Source organism: Branchiostoma lanceolatum, chromosome 4, assembly GCF_035083965.1.
Source record: "Branchiostoma lanceolatum isolate klBraLanc5 chromosome 4, klBraLanc5.hap2, whole genome shotgun sequence".
NCBI classification, from domain to species: Eukaryota; Metazoa; Chordata; class Leptocardii; order Amphioxiformes; family Branchiostomatidae; genus Branchiostoma; species Branchiostoma lanceolatum.
Window position 1 is genome coordinate 9,524,798 of NC_089725.1, and position 18,016 is coordinate 9,542,813.

At 38.0% G+C, this 18,016-nt stretch overlaps 1 protein-coding gene across 2 annotated transcripts in view; it reads left to right on the forward strand.

Annotated features, from left to right (window-relative positions):
- The window catches only part of LOC136432477 (protein dispatched homolog 1-like), a 25,091-nt gene continuing 7,075 nt past the window's right edge, over window positions 1-18,016 (forward strand). For both annotated transcript variants that reach the window (XM_066423790.1, XM_066423792.1), the window contains exons 1-3: window positions 1-167; window positions 7,881-7,976; window positions 17,564-17,687. In XM_066423790.1, the coding sequence (XP_066279887.1) occupies window positions 7,972-7,976; window positions 17,564-17,687 (129 nt within the window). In that variant the 5' untranslated portion in view covers window positions 1-167; window positions 7,881-7,971. The remainder of the gene's footprint in view (window positions 168-7,880; window positions 7,977-17,563; window positions 17,688-18,016) is intronic.

Here is an 18,016-nt window from a genome sequence, read left to right on the forward strand (position 1 = left end):
AATAGTCCGACTGATATTCGTGTGATTCCGACTGTTTACTCGCAGAGGAGACGCAGCAGACGGAGGTATGCAGGCACACGCTACCGTCACGTCTTAGCGCGGCCCTCCTTCTTCTCACCGTCTTTCCCTCCTTCGTCGAAGATCTCCACCCTACGGTCTTGTCTGAGGTAAGTGTCTTCTCCGTTTCTTGAAGTATGTGGGGAGTAGTTCACGTTCAACCGGTAGCAACTCGTGTGAAACTTGATGCGATTTAGCCTATCACAGTGTGTTCAATAGGTTTACCTTTCGTCAACTTTTCCCGTAAGCAAAGCTATCCAAGAAACCCTTTTCATTTCACACAGGATGTTATTCTTTGTGACAGTAAGTTGATACTCTAAATCTTTTAAGAAAGAGAGCCGTAACGAATTTTATTATAAGATTGAATTATGGATCTCAGTCACGGTGGAAGGACCTTGGCTTTGACCGGTAGACTTGACCTATAAATATTGTATTTGTATCCTTGAAAGTGAGCTGCCGACATTTGACATACCAAATATTGATTTTTTTTTATTAGATGTTTAATATTAAACGCTTCTTTGTGATTCAAAACCCAATTTATAACAATTTGATTAGAAATTCTGGAACTTACCTTGGGCACCCTTCTTTATCTTAATATTGTCATATAACTTATAAGATTGGACTTCAAGAAATCCTAGTTTGTAATCATGTACTTTGGAAATCTTGTATCTGTATCCAGTAAAGATTTCTATGTGTTTTGAACGTCAAACTGCAGCCAAACAAATATATATGCAAAGCACAATGTGTTTTGTGGACATATGTTTATCCCACCGCTTTCTGTTGAAGCAAAGATTGAAGCCACTAATACCTGAAGCTAGTAGTATTAACCTCTTTGGGCTCCCTGTTTTCAAATGTCAGCCATCTTATAGGCAGCTTAGCTGACCCGATTTCCAATGTGTACCTTAGTCGTGCATACACACCTCTGCTTGGAGAGAAATTGTGGCAAGAAAACTTGTGTTATGACTTGTTGATGTGTTTATGTTGACACATTATCAGATTAGGTAGAAGTTTCAATATCACTTTTGCAGGTTCTAGCTATAGGCTACCTCTTGGCAGTTGGTTGAAGCTACATGTACATTGTTTCTTCTTCTTCATGTTTGCCTCTTAGTCTACACTTCACGTGAAAGTATTAAGAAATGCGCTAGCAAGTAGTTTATCCCTATAATTTATCAACTCCTTGGTTCGAACAGACCCAAATCCAAAGAGAACTGTGCCAGGGTTCTTTCTATGGGAAAAAAATCAGATCTAATCGTCTTCCGGGAGGGACGTAAAACGGGGGTCCCGTGCTCGAGGAGGTGCCTCGAACACGTTAAACAGCCTCATTACCCTACACATTGGGTACCTGCCTGTGGCACTGGCTGCAAATACACCTGATATTATTTACTGCTTTATTTTATTCATTTTCAAAATTTTGTTTATTCAAAGGAAATTCATATTCATTGTCTTTTTTGTCTGGAAGTTGATTGGACCTAAAATTCTAGGAAAAGATGAAAGGTACATACTACTTGTATTGTAGAATCTGATCGATGGATCAAAACTTTAATACAAAGTCACTGTTTTTGGTCATAAGCTGAATGTACCTGATAATATTACACAGCACAGCGTAAAAATGCGACTTTGTTGTGTTGTGAGAATGTCTTGAAGTATGCGCACTGCCCTCCGCCACTGCTTTGAAGTTATCAGCCATTTTGAATCAGCCACTGTTGTATTCCAGCGCTGGAAATGTGACAAAAATGCTGAAAAAATTAGTTGCAAATGTCATTTTGATTGAAGGTTTTTATTTTTCAGAATATTTGCAGTTTGGGCACCAAAATACTGAAATTGCACAGTACCTTTATTTAGACTTAAATGAGTCTGTGACAGAGAGGGTGGTTTTATGAATAACTGCATGATATCTTAAAATTCATTGCACTACACAGTACACTGGTAGCATATTAGAGGTTGTGATAATTCTACAATGCAGCTGTCAGTTATAGTAGATGGAATGAAATCACAAATTAACGTCATGTCCACAAGTTTCACTTGGTAAAATTGATGTGTCTCAACTGTTAAAGGTTGAGAAAAATCTCTTGTAAATTTGTAGAGATTATTTGGAACCATAGATCTAATGTTACTGTAGGATGGTGCGAAGATATGTGTGACTGTGAAGTTTATAGTACATGGAAAGATACAAAAGGGCGAAAGAACAGTAATGATTGGTAGTACAACAAGTGGCCATCTTGTTGGTGAATCACAATCATATTCATAACATGGACATGATTATTCATTTGCACACATCAGTCCCTTTTCGCCCTATTCATGTACAGTACTTTTGAAGGTGATTCTTTTGATTGGCAAATCTCAGATTTCCATCAAAAGTTTGCCACTCATATCAAGTCTCTTACAGTCTTACTAATTGGACAGCCTGCATCTTATCAATTTAGTTCTTAGATAAATGAATTAGAGCAATCAACCAATGGGAGAAATATCATGATAATGGTTCTGATTAGGGGATGTAGTAAGTGTTCTGTGTGACCTTTGCGAACAAGTAGGTGATAAGGATTTCACAGGCAACAATTGATGATTTGGTACCCCATGCACATTTTGCAGCATGACTACAGATTGCTCAATTATCACTTGTCCTTTAGCACTTAGTGACTGCCCAAAGGTGACTCCACACTTACTGATTAGTTGTACCGTAACAGTACTGATATCAGCCTCCACCTGAGGCCTTCCTATGGGGGTATGGATGGTAGAATTCGGCAAAAAAAGGAATAGTAGGCCAGTAGAGTCAGTCCATGGTAAGCTATATATTTCCATTGTGGTTGCAAACAAACATGTTGCAAGGGATTGCACTTGTCATTTCGGATGGTGACGTAAAGCCAGCGGCCCCTTCAGGTGTAAGCCTCAAGTGTCAAACCTCTGCATGTAAAAGAACCCAACACACTTATCGAGAAGAGTAGGGGTGACTCTGTATGCTTGGCCAAAATCGGCGATTTGCATGCAGCAATAAAAGGCGTCATGAGACCACAGACATACAACCTCGTAATACGCCGTTATCATATGCCCAGCAATTTACCTTTTGAAAATCAGACCTGTAAACTTCATATAGCCTCGTTTAAGAATTTAAGAAACTTCATACTACATCCTAAATTACATTAGTCAAATAATCAGACAGAGTGTGGCATGAAGAATACAACTTTGTAAGGTTGTAAAGTCCTCACTGGACATGCTTGCTAGAAACCGTGGTGTAAGCGTGAGATTCTTATCTTGCAAGCAATGGTCTGGAAAGCTTCCTGTCTATAGAAATACCAAGTTTTCACCACCAATTCATTGACTTCTGGCCAAGGTGTTGCATAAGAATGCACTATACATACAAAGGGAAACTTCATGCTTGACTCTGTTACATTCTTCATTTCTTGCAAAATTTTCTGTATGCATTTCAACACTTGAGCTTTCAGATTTTGATAGAAGAGGGTAGAGTGAGGAAAGTCATGTATTAAATGCCTTTCCCAAGGGCATAACATCAGTAGAATGTTGGGATTTAAACCCAGGACCCATGGGTCTGGGTGAAATACCCTAACTATTATGCCAACACGATGACGCTGTCACACAGTCACAGTAAATGTTGTTGGTAATCATCATCATCATCCTGTCAAGCTGTTTAACCGACTTTAAAAGTCTTCTCTGGTTATGCTAGCAAGTGAATTCTTTCAAATTTTGTATGCGGAATCAATATACGTATTATTAGGCTAGTGTGTTGTATCACAAATGATGCATAAAAGCTACATGTATGGCATCCATCATGTTCTTGTTTGTTCCTAAATACAACCTTGAAGTGCTGACATGTATGTACCCCATGTTGAGTGTGTGGTTTGGATGTCAAATTGAAGCATGTACCGTACATGTACATAGATTTCCTGTTTCCTGCCAGAGTTTACATGAGACAGGCTGGGCTCTTATCGCCATGGGTGTGTCTGTTTGACAGAAGAATTGGGCCATCTGTCAGCGCCTTAACATGTAGCTGCCTGCCCATCTGATTAGTACATTACTTGGTACATTCTTGATTAAACCTCCTTGGTACATACTATGGTTTTTAGCAGCAGTCCAGTATATGTACTTGAATAAAGTAGAGGATGTAAATCCTGAAATGTTTGTGGTAGTTTTATTCTGAAATTCTTGGATTTTGCGGTGACCGTTGATTGCGAAATCACGACAACATGAATTTGGGTTTTGTATTACTATATAATAGGCAATTGTTTAAAATGCGAACTCAAAACAACCTTTCCGTTAGTAATGCGAAATTTAGTCCCGGTGAAAATAAATGAATTTACAGTATTAGCAGAGCCCCACTGAATCAAATGCGATAACTCAAATTGAAGCTTACAAACTTATTTTAGTCTGGTATCAGCCTGTGTAGAGTTTGCCCTTCTTTGGACCATTGGTTTTGTAGGTCAGTTTGGGTTAGGATTTAGAAATCATGATTGGCCAAATTGACAGAGTCCACTGAATGGTTGAACAAAACTTTGGAACCAGAGCATTTGAGGCAGAAACATGAACATAAAATTGGTGGCGTCCTGTGTGTCATCAGTAAAATCTAGATTTCGCTACACAAATGCCCTTTCAGGACCAAGGGATTGAGAGGCTTGATAACTTAATTCCACAGAACCCATTGCATATTTAAGGGTTAATGACCCGCCCCGAGGTGTATATGGTGTCATAACTCCTGGTCATGTGCTATAACCACTGAGTGAGCGAAGCGAGGTTAAGAAAAAGATTCATCAAAAAGATACCCCCTCCACAAAATGCAACTGTTGTGTTATGACATGACGTCAATAAGTGGTGTGTTATGGCCTCATAACAGACCACTTATTGTGGGCAATGGAGGCTTCTGATTGGTCTACACCATCTGTCCATGTGATAATGTGTATTAAAACGCATTTTATTTATAAGGATAAAACATCACAACAAATTCACAAGTGATGAGAACTGACCAGCTGTTTGAACTGTAGTACTTTGAGTTCAATTCATGAAGTACCTACTGGCATTCTTACATGTAGTACATGCTTGCAGTTCTTTCTACATGTAGTAGACTTGTCGCAAGAACATTTTTCATCCTACAACCACCTTTAAACGGCATACGAGCATATAACTGTAACAGGCACTTGTCTTGTTCTAGACTCCAATATGTTTCTCGCTTCTTCGACTTTCAACCTGCAAAGTTCTTCCCTTCCTTGATGCTCCAAAGTTTGAAATGGCATGTTTTTGGCCGGTCACCATGTGTCTGAGACAGTAAGCTCAGCTTATCGGAGTACATGTACTTAAAGTCTTCAGGGTAGAGTGTTCTGGCATTTTGTTGGATATGGAATAGTAAGGGATATGCGGTCAATGAAAGATCACCCACGCCCACGGCCATTCTGTCCTTTCAGAAAAGGTTGAATCATATGTTGTTGCCAAAACATCACAGTGACTATATGAGTATAGCAGCTAAGTATGATCCCACCGTAGGAGGTCACCGTACTCTTGTACGGTCGTTCCCAGGACTTGAAATACTGGGTGTATGTGCACCTTTGTGCACCCAAAATTAGAGCTGTGCACCTACTTTTTGACAGTGGGTGCACCAGTGTACCTAGATGTATTTGTAGGCTATACTATAGGGTAGAGGTACTATTGTACTCTTTTATACAGAATACATGTATTCTTGCAATATAACCTTTGTTGTACTTTGATGTACATGTACTACATTGTGTACTTATTTATAATTTTAAAGTTAGCTACTACTTGTAGTATAGAATTCCAGATTGAGGTTCTTAAGAGAGGCACTAGGATTTGTAATTACGTTTTGCTGACACCGGCAAGATCATTTCTGTGCACCTAAATTTTTAGGTTAGGTGCAGCCATTCCCAAAAATGAATTTCGAGCCCTGCTCATACCAAAACATTGTGACAGTCCTTATAAATGAAGCTTCCTGGACAGGTATTGACATTTCCCAGTGACAGCACACACCTGCAACAAGCAGATATTGCAGATGGTTTATTGCCGAGCTGTTCGTGGTCCAAAGGCTTACAGGTGGACCTTGTCCAACTAATCGTACCATATACAAGGGTGTACATTATTTATGATGTCTGGATGAAGTACATGTACATACCCCAACTGACATTAACCATGGCCCTGCAACAGGGCTGTCTCCAGCTTTTTTTCCATCCAACTCATTGTTTGGAAGCCTATATTGTTAAATTTCATTTTTGAATCTGTCATTTTAGTTTACGAAAATACATTTTCGTCAGTTTCATGTCATCCAGGTTAAGAATGGGCTGGAATTTGCCTTAGTGGTCGTTAAGGCAATAATCACAGACACATGTCTTATGCTCAGCTGATAGAATACAATCAATTATATACATCTTGATATCTCTTGATATAAGGATAATGCAATGTTCGCAATCTAAAATTGTCATTATGAGAATCCAGCTATTTCTGTGGCAGATTTAACAAAATTGACCTAAATTACAATTTTGACGCAGCATATCCAAATTGACATCAATTGGAGAAGCACACAAAGTGATTTTGTTATAATAATATCAAGGAAAGTAGTTATTGAGCCGCTGCAAAGTAATCATAATTATCATATACATTGATCACATCGTACAATATAGAAAGTGTAGGGAATCTTGAAAATAATAAAAGGCTGAAAAGTATATCATCTGTCTTCAAACCAAATTTCATAACATTTTACCACTTTATCCTGTAAATGACAATTATGCATAACTTTTAATTCTTTACCTTATTCATACTGTTGCATATGATAGATCCATAAAGTCTAATATAGTAGAAATCACACAGGTTTAGATTACTGTTTATAACAATCTTCAGACAGCTAAACATGTTTTCAAAGTTTTCATATTACATGCATATCAAATACAGCTAGCGCGCAGTAGTCAAATCTTTTCCAACTGACCCGGCAGACTTATCGTGAGTCCTGCCAACTATACATGTGCATGTGGCTTTCTACAAGTTAATCATAGCTGGATGATGCTGGCAGCATAATGTATGATACTGATAGTGTTTTCTGTAACAGAATGTACTCACTGGGCAAGCGAAAGTGCATGCCCTCCGGATCCTATATACTTGGCCGATCGGGCCAGTGTAATTTTTCCATTGGTGTGATTTTTCCATGGGTTATCTAGATGTGGGTAGATACTATTCCACTTACACGCAAGTAAAGATGCATAATTTAGATTTCAGACCAGTGAAGCTAGAGTTGGTTCGGGCCAGTAGATTTTTGATGTACTTGCCCTATAGGACATGGGGGAGTTTTTAAAAACTTGTCCCACCCTGTGTACTGTGTGCAAGGTTTGCCACATCCTACATGTAGTCTAACTCACAGCAAAGGTCAGTTGGACGGTATGTTTGAACAGTTAAAGTACGCTTTCTCTCCTGATTCCCTGGATAAACATGTGGATTTCCTGCGATGAAGTGTTTCTTTGAAGCCAGAAGTACAGGTACCACGTTGCATATTAACTCTCCCAAACAACGCTGCCTACAAATGTTAGGTTTGGATTTGAATCTTTTCGTTTTGAAATCTTGCCCCTGATATGCATTGCTTGTCAAAATTGTTGGAAAATTTGACCTTAGAAATGTTTGAACATGTTGGAATACAGTAGAAATATTTCGAAAGTCAAACAAAGGTTAGAAATTGTTCTAACATTTACTCATCTCAGTTAGGTAATGTTACAAAGGTTTCAAAAAGGTTTGAACAAAAGGCAACAAACACCCGCACAGTGACTTGGGTCTCAAGTATATACAGACTGCTGAAACAACGAAATCATGAAATGTTTTTTCTTCAGATGTATGCTTGCTGACATGAAGAGATGCCATCCGCTGCCATAGTGAAAGTTTAACTTCCACCGGTGATCTTTTCTCTCGGCAGAACACAACATGGGGTAAGTTCTTTTTAAATCATCTTTTTACTTGTAATTGTGGAATGCATTGGGGAATAAGACTAAATGCCATATTTTGTTGACCTCATATACTTAACCCCTTTGTGTTTGATACTGCACATCTATATGTTGTATAAAAATGGCAGCAGATTTACCTTCTTTGTCCTTGATAAAAAAATGTAGATTCAGGGAACAGACAAGATGCCACAATGTCTATTGCATTGTGTATATCACCTGAAGACATTGTAGAGTATGTAAATGTGGAAGTCCTTTGCATAATATATGATGAAAAGTAAATATGAAATTAAAAGGCAAAAGACTCTCACACATACAAATGTACAATATATATGATTTTTGTAGGGAAGACCATCAATTAAAATAGATTATACAGTGTTATTTGCATTTATCATTGAGACAAGATGAAACAAGAAATTTACTAATTTCTCTGAATATTTCCGGGAGGTATGAGGTCTCCAGACTCTAATACATGTATTACCAGTTGCATTTATTTCTTTTTATTAACACATCCCACAATTAGCTCCATCTGATTGTAATATGATATTACACATATTACGGATGTTAAATATATTTTGTATTTCTAATTGTAGCTGACCGTATGATGGTCACTGTACATTATAAACTTAAGCTTCATCAAGTAATTTTTTCCTTGACAATTAGTCACAAAGTCATGTTTTATTGGTGTTATTGACATGTACAATGTATGCTGCAGTGTTCTGGATGAACTTGAAGTTTATGATTTTGATTCATGGATCCCAAAGGAAGAGATTGTTTGGAATAAAAGCGTTTACTCAGGATTAGACTGAAGCTTGTTGAACTCAATGGTACCCAAGGGGAGTGTTAAGGTGATTGATAAGATAGTTTAAACTTGTTGTTTTGTACCCACTTTACTCTATAGAGTTCATTTTGATCATGTGTGGAGATTTATGTACAACATCAAAACACCCTTGAATATTTGCTGAAAAAGAATGCCCTGCAATTCAAAACCTTTCTGTACTACATGTGAATATGGAAGCTAGAGGAAAAGTGTGATTTTAAAATGAGATCATCACAGTGCCTCGGACAAATTTTACATAACACTGTTACAGTAGGTCTACAAGAAATTGAAAAAAATTGCCATCTTGCTCACAAAATTTTGAAAGACTATCTAATGCAGCACAATTTTCTCATTCAGAAGCAGGTAATTACTATTGATTGCTGAAATATGGGACATGAAATATGTACCTTTGAAACAACATAAAAGAGACGCACAGCAACAGAATGATACAAGCCAAGCAAACATACTACAGCCAGCCACATACATGCATAATCATACTCAATCGGAAAGATCAAAAGCGAACCAATTTCTACCACCTGCAATGCAGACCCATTAACTAGCATACAGCTCTCTAGTTGCTCAAATCTTCAAAGCCTGTTTGTCTGCTTTCGACATGTCTCCTTACTGTGTTATTGCATGGAAAATAACAAGACGCTGGTTCCCTGAAATTGGTATAACCTCACGGAACATGCATTTTATGTTATCGTTATTTGTCTCATTTGAAAGTTTTCATGCTAGTATTCTGGATTGAAGTCAAGACTTTAAATGTAACACCGAAATTCTAACATCAGTCGTGTGATAGGTAAATGTGTATGTACTACATGTACCTACAGAGATTATGCAAATATGGGGAGTATGGAGGGAAAGGTCACACGCAACCATGACCTTGGGCTACAGTGTGCAGGTAATTGGTCGTCTTGCAGTCGTGACGCTCCTCAAGTCAAGGAGTCAATTTCTTCCAAGAAAATTCTCCGCAAGGAGTCTCAAAACTTCCTGGAATAATACCAAGAGTCATCTCCTTATATAGTAAATGTCACACAAGTGAAGTCAAAGTTTATTGCACAACAATTGTATCAGGCACAATGTATGGCAATTAACAACTACAATGATGGTGACTTTGTTCTAAAATATTGCTTACGAGACAAAGTTATCAATGAGACATACCGTAACTGTTATAGGATATTTTTTTTAAATTGTATATTGCCATTCCATATAATCGTGTCCTTTTGCATAAAAGAAGATAAAGTCATGAGTAACTTCTGGAGAAAATGGATGAGTTAAGCTGTGGTAACTGCACAAATCTGGTAGCATTTGTCGGGCCCTTTGGTATATCATAATGGTTCAGAATCTATAAATGGAGAAGACATTCACGAGTTTAGGTCTGTGGCAAGCATTTTGATCACTTTTTCCTCAATTGTGACTTGCACACTAAGCCTTTACTAGAAGTTGAAGAAATCCACCCATAGTGTTATTCTGTTCACAAATGAATACCATACTCACAAACTAAACCAATAATGCTGGTAAAATGTAATCTTCTTTCTAATAATGCCTTGATAGAGGCAATGAAATTGCGATAAATGTGATCATATTGCAGGATTTGATAATAAATTCTCCATTTCAGTTTATTGCATCATTTAGTCTGTATGTATATATAGACATGCCATTAAGGGCAAGATTAGACAAAGAAACATTTTTATATGTGAAATCATTAGTCACTGACGAAAGACAGCGGATGCTGTCTGAAACGTCTGACTGTTTCAAAATCTTATCCAGTTGCTTGAGTAACTATTTTTGGCGTATATGTGAAATCATTTTGTGCTTATAGAATTTGCAACATCAACCCTGTCCAAATGTTATTGACTAAAGATATTGGGTAATGATCACAAAAACACATTCACAAAAGGATGAAGACTGATTACACAAGAGAACAGTAAATCTTGAAAAGTTTGCAGTGGGTTTATTTTCACAGTTTGTATGGGGACCTCTCCACCATAAATTATATGACACCACGAATAAGCGTTTCCAATGTACATGTACTACTCAAACTGTACTACAGAATTGTTTCAACCGCAAACACAGCAAAAACTTCCCTTTTCCTCTGACTGCAAAATAAAACCACATTGAAAGTTAATATAAAATACTCCAGTTCGGTTTGTATGTTTTGTTGTTGTGAACACTGTCACAAAAATTACTGGGGTATACCTTTTGTGGTCTATGTCCTAATATTATAACCCCATAACTGCAAACATTTATGGTGATGACTTATAACTGTTGCCGTGGTACAAGCACCCTCACTCTTCCAGACTGGTCCTGGAGTGGAGGATAATTAAGGATCCAAGGTAATTAGGTCATTCGTTATAGCCTTCAAACAAATCGTGTCAAGAGTGAATTGTGTGCTGGTGATCATTTTATTAGGGTCTCTAACATTTCAATAGTCATGCCCGTAGCCACTGGATATTGTTTGGGGGAGTTTCTTCATGCCATGAGAGGAACCAGCGAGCACTGCCCAGCGTGACCTTTCTAGGGGGGGTCCGGGGTCATGCTCCCCCGTAAAATTAACAAAATTGAACCCTCTGAAATGGCATCTCCTGTGTTTTTGAGAGGATTTCAAAGGAAAAATCAGAGACAAAGTGAGCGTTTTTTCTAAGATTCTAGCCCTGCTACGAATCAGTCCACCTTTTAAAAACATATCATCAAAAAATGGACCTTCGAGCGTGTGGGGGCGAACTCCCCCTGGCTACTGGCATGTGACAACAGAATGATTTCTCGAATCGTATACTCGTACGTAACCAGCCTAATTGAAATGTCATAGATAGCCAGTGGATTACTTGTTTGAAAAATGAGGTTTCAAAAGTCACTTTCATCTCTGTGGAGATAGAATGCCTGAAAGGTTTGGTATTCTTTCATCACATGAATCAAATTGTACAAATTGCATTCAACTGTTTTTCTTTGAAAAGAAAAATGTAATTTGAATAGCCGAGAGTTTTGTCCTTCATTTTATTTCATCAAACCCACGCATCAAATACCAACCGGGGCTGGAAATACTGGGTGCTTGTGCACTTTTTTTGTACCTAAAATTGAAGCTGTGTACCTGATTTTTGACTGTGGGTGCACCTAGATATTTTTCTAAGCCGTAGGTTGAAATTTATACATTTAGTATACAGAATATTCTTCAAAGAAAAAGCAATGTAACCTTTGTTGTACTTTGTTTGATGTATTACTTGTTTAAAGTTTCAAAGTTTATAGAATTACAAATGGAAGTTCTTAAGAGAGGCAGTTAGGGTTTGTAAAAACGTTTTGCTGTCATTCAACTTTATTCTATGCTGTGCACCCAAAATAGTGTTTGTGCACCTAAATTTTTAGATAAGGTGCACCAGTACACCTGTAAAAAAAAAAAATTTTTGACATTTTTCTAACGGCAAGAGTATTTCTTGCTTTGCAAAATTATTAGAAGATATAAGTAGGCTGATTCTGGAGCAAAATTTCTTCACCAAGAATCGCAAAGTTGAAGAATAGCCCTAAACTTTAAGACCCATGGTCTTCTAACATGACAGAGTATACCTGTGGGGCCTTTGTGGCACGTGTTAGGGAGAACAGTTTGCATTACTCCTAAAAATGATGACCTTCCTGATTGTATCGATCTGCTCCGTACAATTTACCCGTAATTTGGAGACCCTACCGGGAAGATTCCGGCAATTTTTCTGAAGCAAGTGTGATTGGACGACCAAATCCTTTGGCACTCTCCTTGGTAACTATTACTATTAAAGTCAGCTCGTGCAATATACTCAAACCTGTTGAGATTGAAATACTGACAGGAATACATGATAGAAAATTATGGGTTGTGTGTTAATCATACATTTTATGTAATCTTCAATGAGGGATTTGATATGCCATGAATTAGAATGTGAAGGTACATCAAATTCATGCCTGGTTCTTAGTATTGGCAGGTTTTGATATATGTCATGATATATTGATATTTGACAGTGATGTGCATATAACAACTGCTGCTAACGTGATAATGTTGTAGACATTTCGATATTTGAGAGTACCCCAAAAATCCTTAATGTAACGTTAGTAGAACTTTTCCTAATCAGGTGTTTGAATATTACATGGCAACCAATGGTGTTTGATAAGTTGTTGGTTTTTTTTCGGAGAAAAGTCCTAACAAAGTCTTGGAAAGGTCTATATGAAGGATTTGAAGCATATTACCTTTCATCCAACATGATTGATGAAAGTTTTCAAAGGGGAAGTATAATCGACTGCTTGGCAATTCTAATTTTGCCCCAAAAATATATCATCGAGAAACCTAGTTTCAAAGGACAAGAGAATCGGGTGAAATGTTAGTTGCATTCAGCTTGTAGAATCCTGCATGTGTGCTGAATACAGAAGCAGGTAGGATTTTCTTGATAAGAATATAACAGGTGTTCTGATATCCTAAACTTTGCCAGGGGCTTTCTCATTGACGGCACCCTTTCAGTAGCATAATGACGCTGGCAGGTTTTAGGTGGAGTCGTTTTGAATTAGGTTTTATCGATTTCGGACCTGCGCCGGGAATTTTGGCTCGTTATCAGAGGGGGATCTTAAGCGTAACATTAGGCTACTTCAAGGTATGATTTGGTTTGTGGTTATTTTGTAAGTAGAGGGCATTTTGTAAAGGGACACAATGAATTGTATCTGGAAATAAATTTTCGCATAATTTGATATACACAGTATGTATTTAAAATGAGCCATGACTGACAACCACTATTGATTATTTTGAAACAAGTTCTGGCGACATACTGGCTATAAAGATGATTTTTTTTAATCAACTAATCAATCAGACAAAATGATTAAATGAATTGGCAGCCATGAAATTAGGTGCCTGGCATATGTGCTTTGAAAAGACAACTGGTTTATATACATGTATATTTATTAGTCTATCTAATTTTAGGCAGGCGACTGTCAATCCAATTTCAGTCTCCTTTGTTAATTTGACCATTTCATTGACCTATATACAAAATGTATGAGTGAGTCAATACTCAATAGTATACTATAAATACATACAAAATGTCTACAGTTAGATAGAATGACCTGCTGCATTGTTAGCAGGAAGGCTTGGACTGTACATTGTAGTGATGAAAAATGCAGTCAATTGAAGCTATAGTGCCCAGTAATTTCATGGAGCATTTACTTCGTCCATTACTTTAATAACATTTCACGGGACAGAAACAACTGCGGCTGCCAAGAATACGTTTGGGGCAATTTTCGAAGCAATATCTTGAGAAGTAAAGTATAAACTAGTCCCCGACGAATAACCTGTAAGATTAGAGTACGATTTGGCCGCGGTTGCCAGCCATCCCGTGTGACTTCCGGAGGTATATCAGAAGTTACGCCTATCAATTCTCTTGAAAGAATAGTATTACTTATGGCGTGTGCCGGAGAGAAATAGTGCGATCATGTAGAATTTGCTTAATGCATGCTTTGATGAACCAAGAAATTGCTGGAATGAAGTACATGTAATATCCAGTCATTGCCAAATTTTGATGACTGGTTTTCCACTCAGAGAATTTTCCATGCTGCACTAAAGCTAGGGTAGGGTAGAACCTCAGTCTGTATTATTTGAAGAACCTTCCATGTCTTGAGGGGACATGCTGGCTATGTTTGGAATATGAATTCATACAAGCTTGCGAAGTTGCTACATTATGCCAAGGCCTACATGTATAGGGGAAAATGTTTTCAGTTACCCAACAAACTCTTAACAAAAACCTGCCGACCCTAACCTTTTTGGATGGGAAGTTGACCATGGGCAAGCTTAAGGGACAATCATATCATACATTTTCTTATCTGACTTTTGAGTGATAAAAATGTTGTAGAATTTTTTTCCAACATTTCTGTTGCAGTAGAAAAAAGATTACCAAACCTAGGTCCTTTTTGTGTTGACTCCCTGTTATTTTGTTAAATCTAAATGAGAGAGAATCTCTCCCTACCAAGCTACATTGCATGGTAACCCTAGGAACGCACTTATTACTTGGAAACACAACATTGATTTCCCTAGGCCTAAGCTAAGGGAAATGTTGTGCACGGTAGTTTTATAGTGCGACTCAGATCTTAAGCACACGGTGGTAAGATTTATGGCCATCTTTTCTCAAACAAGGCAATTCAGCGACAACAACCTTAAAGTTAAAGATAAGCTGTTGAATGTAGTTGGCGGTAGCTTACAGTAGGAAGCGTCGCTGAGTATTTATCTCGAATCAAGCTGAAATACTGATTCAATGCACATGGTTATTTGCTCATTGCAGAATTCTATTGACTCAGTTTCATAATCAAAAGATTAGCCAATTTTCTTTGCCTTTTACAACATATCAGGGCTCAATTCTTTTTTTAATCGGTGCAAAATCCGCAGAGAAAAATTAGGGTGCACAACAGCAGAGAGTGTCAACATAACCTAATGTAATTACATTTACAGTTTCAAGCTTTTTGAAAAATTGTAATGAACAATATAGCTGACTTGAAAATCCTAAACAAGTAACCCGACCATTGATATTAATCTGCCAGGTTACATAAATCTGCCACTTTCAAAAACAGTGGGTTTGTACTTGTAGAGATCTCTAGTGCAGTACAGTTTATATTTGGAGTACAGTTGGAGACCTGTTTTGACTATCTTTTCAGGTTGGCAGAATTACATGTGTATGTACCCTGGTGGAATTATGTTTGTAGATGTTATAATACAACAAGGTTTTTATTATTTTTTCTGGCTAAAAACACGGAGCTCTGTTATACCCACAGCCAAAATTTAGGTGCACGTCTCCAACATTGGTTAGTAAACTAAAGTGCATAATATGCACCCAGTATTTTGAGCCCTGAGAATGCAAAGTCACTCCAACTCCCCTCAATGGATGAATAAAGTAAAGCTGAAGCATAGTCTGAAATATAATTGGGCAATCAATTCTTATGTTATACATACATTCCTATTATTTCGATGAAAACAGGCACGTCAAGCCCAGCACAGATTCATCACTACATGTAGCCTTTTAGTAAAGGTTTTGAGCTGATCACGATTGTCTGTCCACCTGTCACACTTTGAAAGTCAATAAGATCGATCGTCTAGCCCTTTCCAGGAGTATGGACACAAAAAGGCAGATGAGCTATGCTGGTACATGTACAAAATGCTTTTAGCGAGGATTTATAGACAGGGCATCCAAAACTTGTGGTGCCCTATTGGGATCTATTGATTAACGATGACCTGGTAGCTTTGCCTATCAATCAATTTACATGCTGTCACAGGGTCTGGTATGAGGAAAAAAAACAAAGGTCACTGTGTGTGTGTGTGTGTGTGTGTGTGTGTGTGTGTGTGTGTGTGTGGAGGAGGTATGTGCGTATATAATTACCAGGGGAAAAGGGTGTCCTCTTGGTGTCCCCTGCAAAAGGAGGGCGTCTAATTTTTTTCTTAGTGTAGGGTGTCCAAAAGACACCTTACTAGTTAATACTTAGTAATGGCCTGTATGGAAGCATGATTGGATTAAAGACAGCAATTTTACGCTTTTAACCTTCTCCCTGCTGCCTAACTCAGTAACTGCTGCGTGAACCAATACATACATGACTGTGATTTGTACCAGAGGGCTACCTCAGCAGTAACATATAGAGCAGGTTTTTTTTTGTTTACTCCTCTTTAGGCTGTAGTGTGTTTACTGTAAGAGGAGTTCCCTTTTGTAGCACTAACCTTGATATATTGAGGTTTGGTATCCCACACTTCTTTGGACTGAGACTGCTGTATTTCATCTTTTGAAGAACACTGGACCTGGTGTATTTCCTTGATAAACACTTCAATGACTTTTCTGATGTCTCTATTAGTATTACCTTCTCCCTGCCGCCTAACTCTAGGCCTGCAACCAAATTTGACATTAAAAGGCTACTAAGGTAGAGCTGACAAAGCTTGCAAATTGTTCATAAGGCCTTGCATGAAATGGCCATGATTGGCACATTTACAACAAATCTCTGTAAGACTCACTAAGAGCCTCCAAAAACGTAGGTAAATGTTTTGATATCTAACACACATTTTCTCTTCATGAAGAATTATGTTTTTCAAAGGCCATAGATATGTGTAAACATGGCCAAAGCTGTATGAAATGCCCCCTACAATTCTCATGCAAGAAGAGTCACCATCAATTGTGCTCATCATTATACAGATTGCATGCTTCGCCATAGATGAAAGCGATGCCTCCCACGAAAAGTCACCGGCAAATGAGACATATTTGTTCTCATCTTTGCACTGCCTATGAAATTTGCGCTGAGCTTCGTTTAATCTTTATGCGACTTCTTGGGAACATCAGAGGTATGCCAGAAAATAGCCCCCCTGAGGCTTGTTGTAGAGTGCTTTGAAGACTTTTGGAAATATTCTCCATTTATACAGAGAGAGGAACAGTATGCACATGCGCATGTACATGTATTTTGCAATTTAAAGATAAACCATAGACTTCCGCCTTATACACATGGATAACCTACTACATACCCACATATTCCAATGGTCAAGTAGCTACTTCAACTGCAGAATCTGATATACATCCCCCTCCTCCCTTGATATTTTCAAAAGACTATTCCAGAGGTTCAAGTGACTAAACGGACAACCAAACGTTTTTAATCAAGTCAAGGAACCATCTTTCCTTCAGACCCAAACAGCCATTCAAAGATCAGGATCAAGAGACATTTCCATTCTAAAGACTTCTATAGTAAATTTCCCACTGGGTTGAGGACTACATACTTTTTCTTTTCTTTCCAGGTACTCCAAGGTGGTGGCTAACCATGCCTTTGTGGTGTTTGGCATTGCTGTGGCCACCCTGGTCACCTGTGCTGTGGTCAGCTTCACCGTCCACCAGCTGCCCAACTTCTCTGACCCAATCGCAGTGAGTCCATTTTCCAAAGCCTTTTGATTGTAACTATACCCTTCAAAACTTAGTGTACATCTGGTAGAAACCAGTATGTACTCAAAATATTTATATTCAAATGAAAGTTCAGCTGTGATAGTAACTGAACTTATTAAGATCTTATACTGGAAACTACTACAACTACATATACTATTACTACGACATGTACTACTACTACTACATGTACTACTAATACGCTATTTCCATACAAATTAGGTTAAAGTTTATTCTTTACTATGATCAGTCTTCATGACCCTTCTCATGTTGAAATGACCCAAAGCCTACATGTATTTCATGTGACCTGGCTG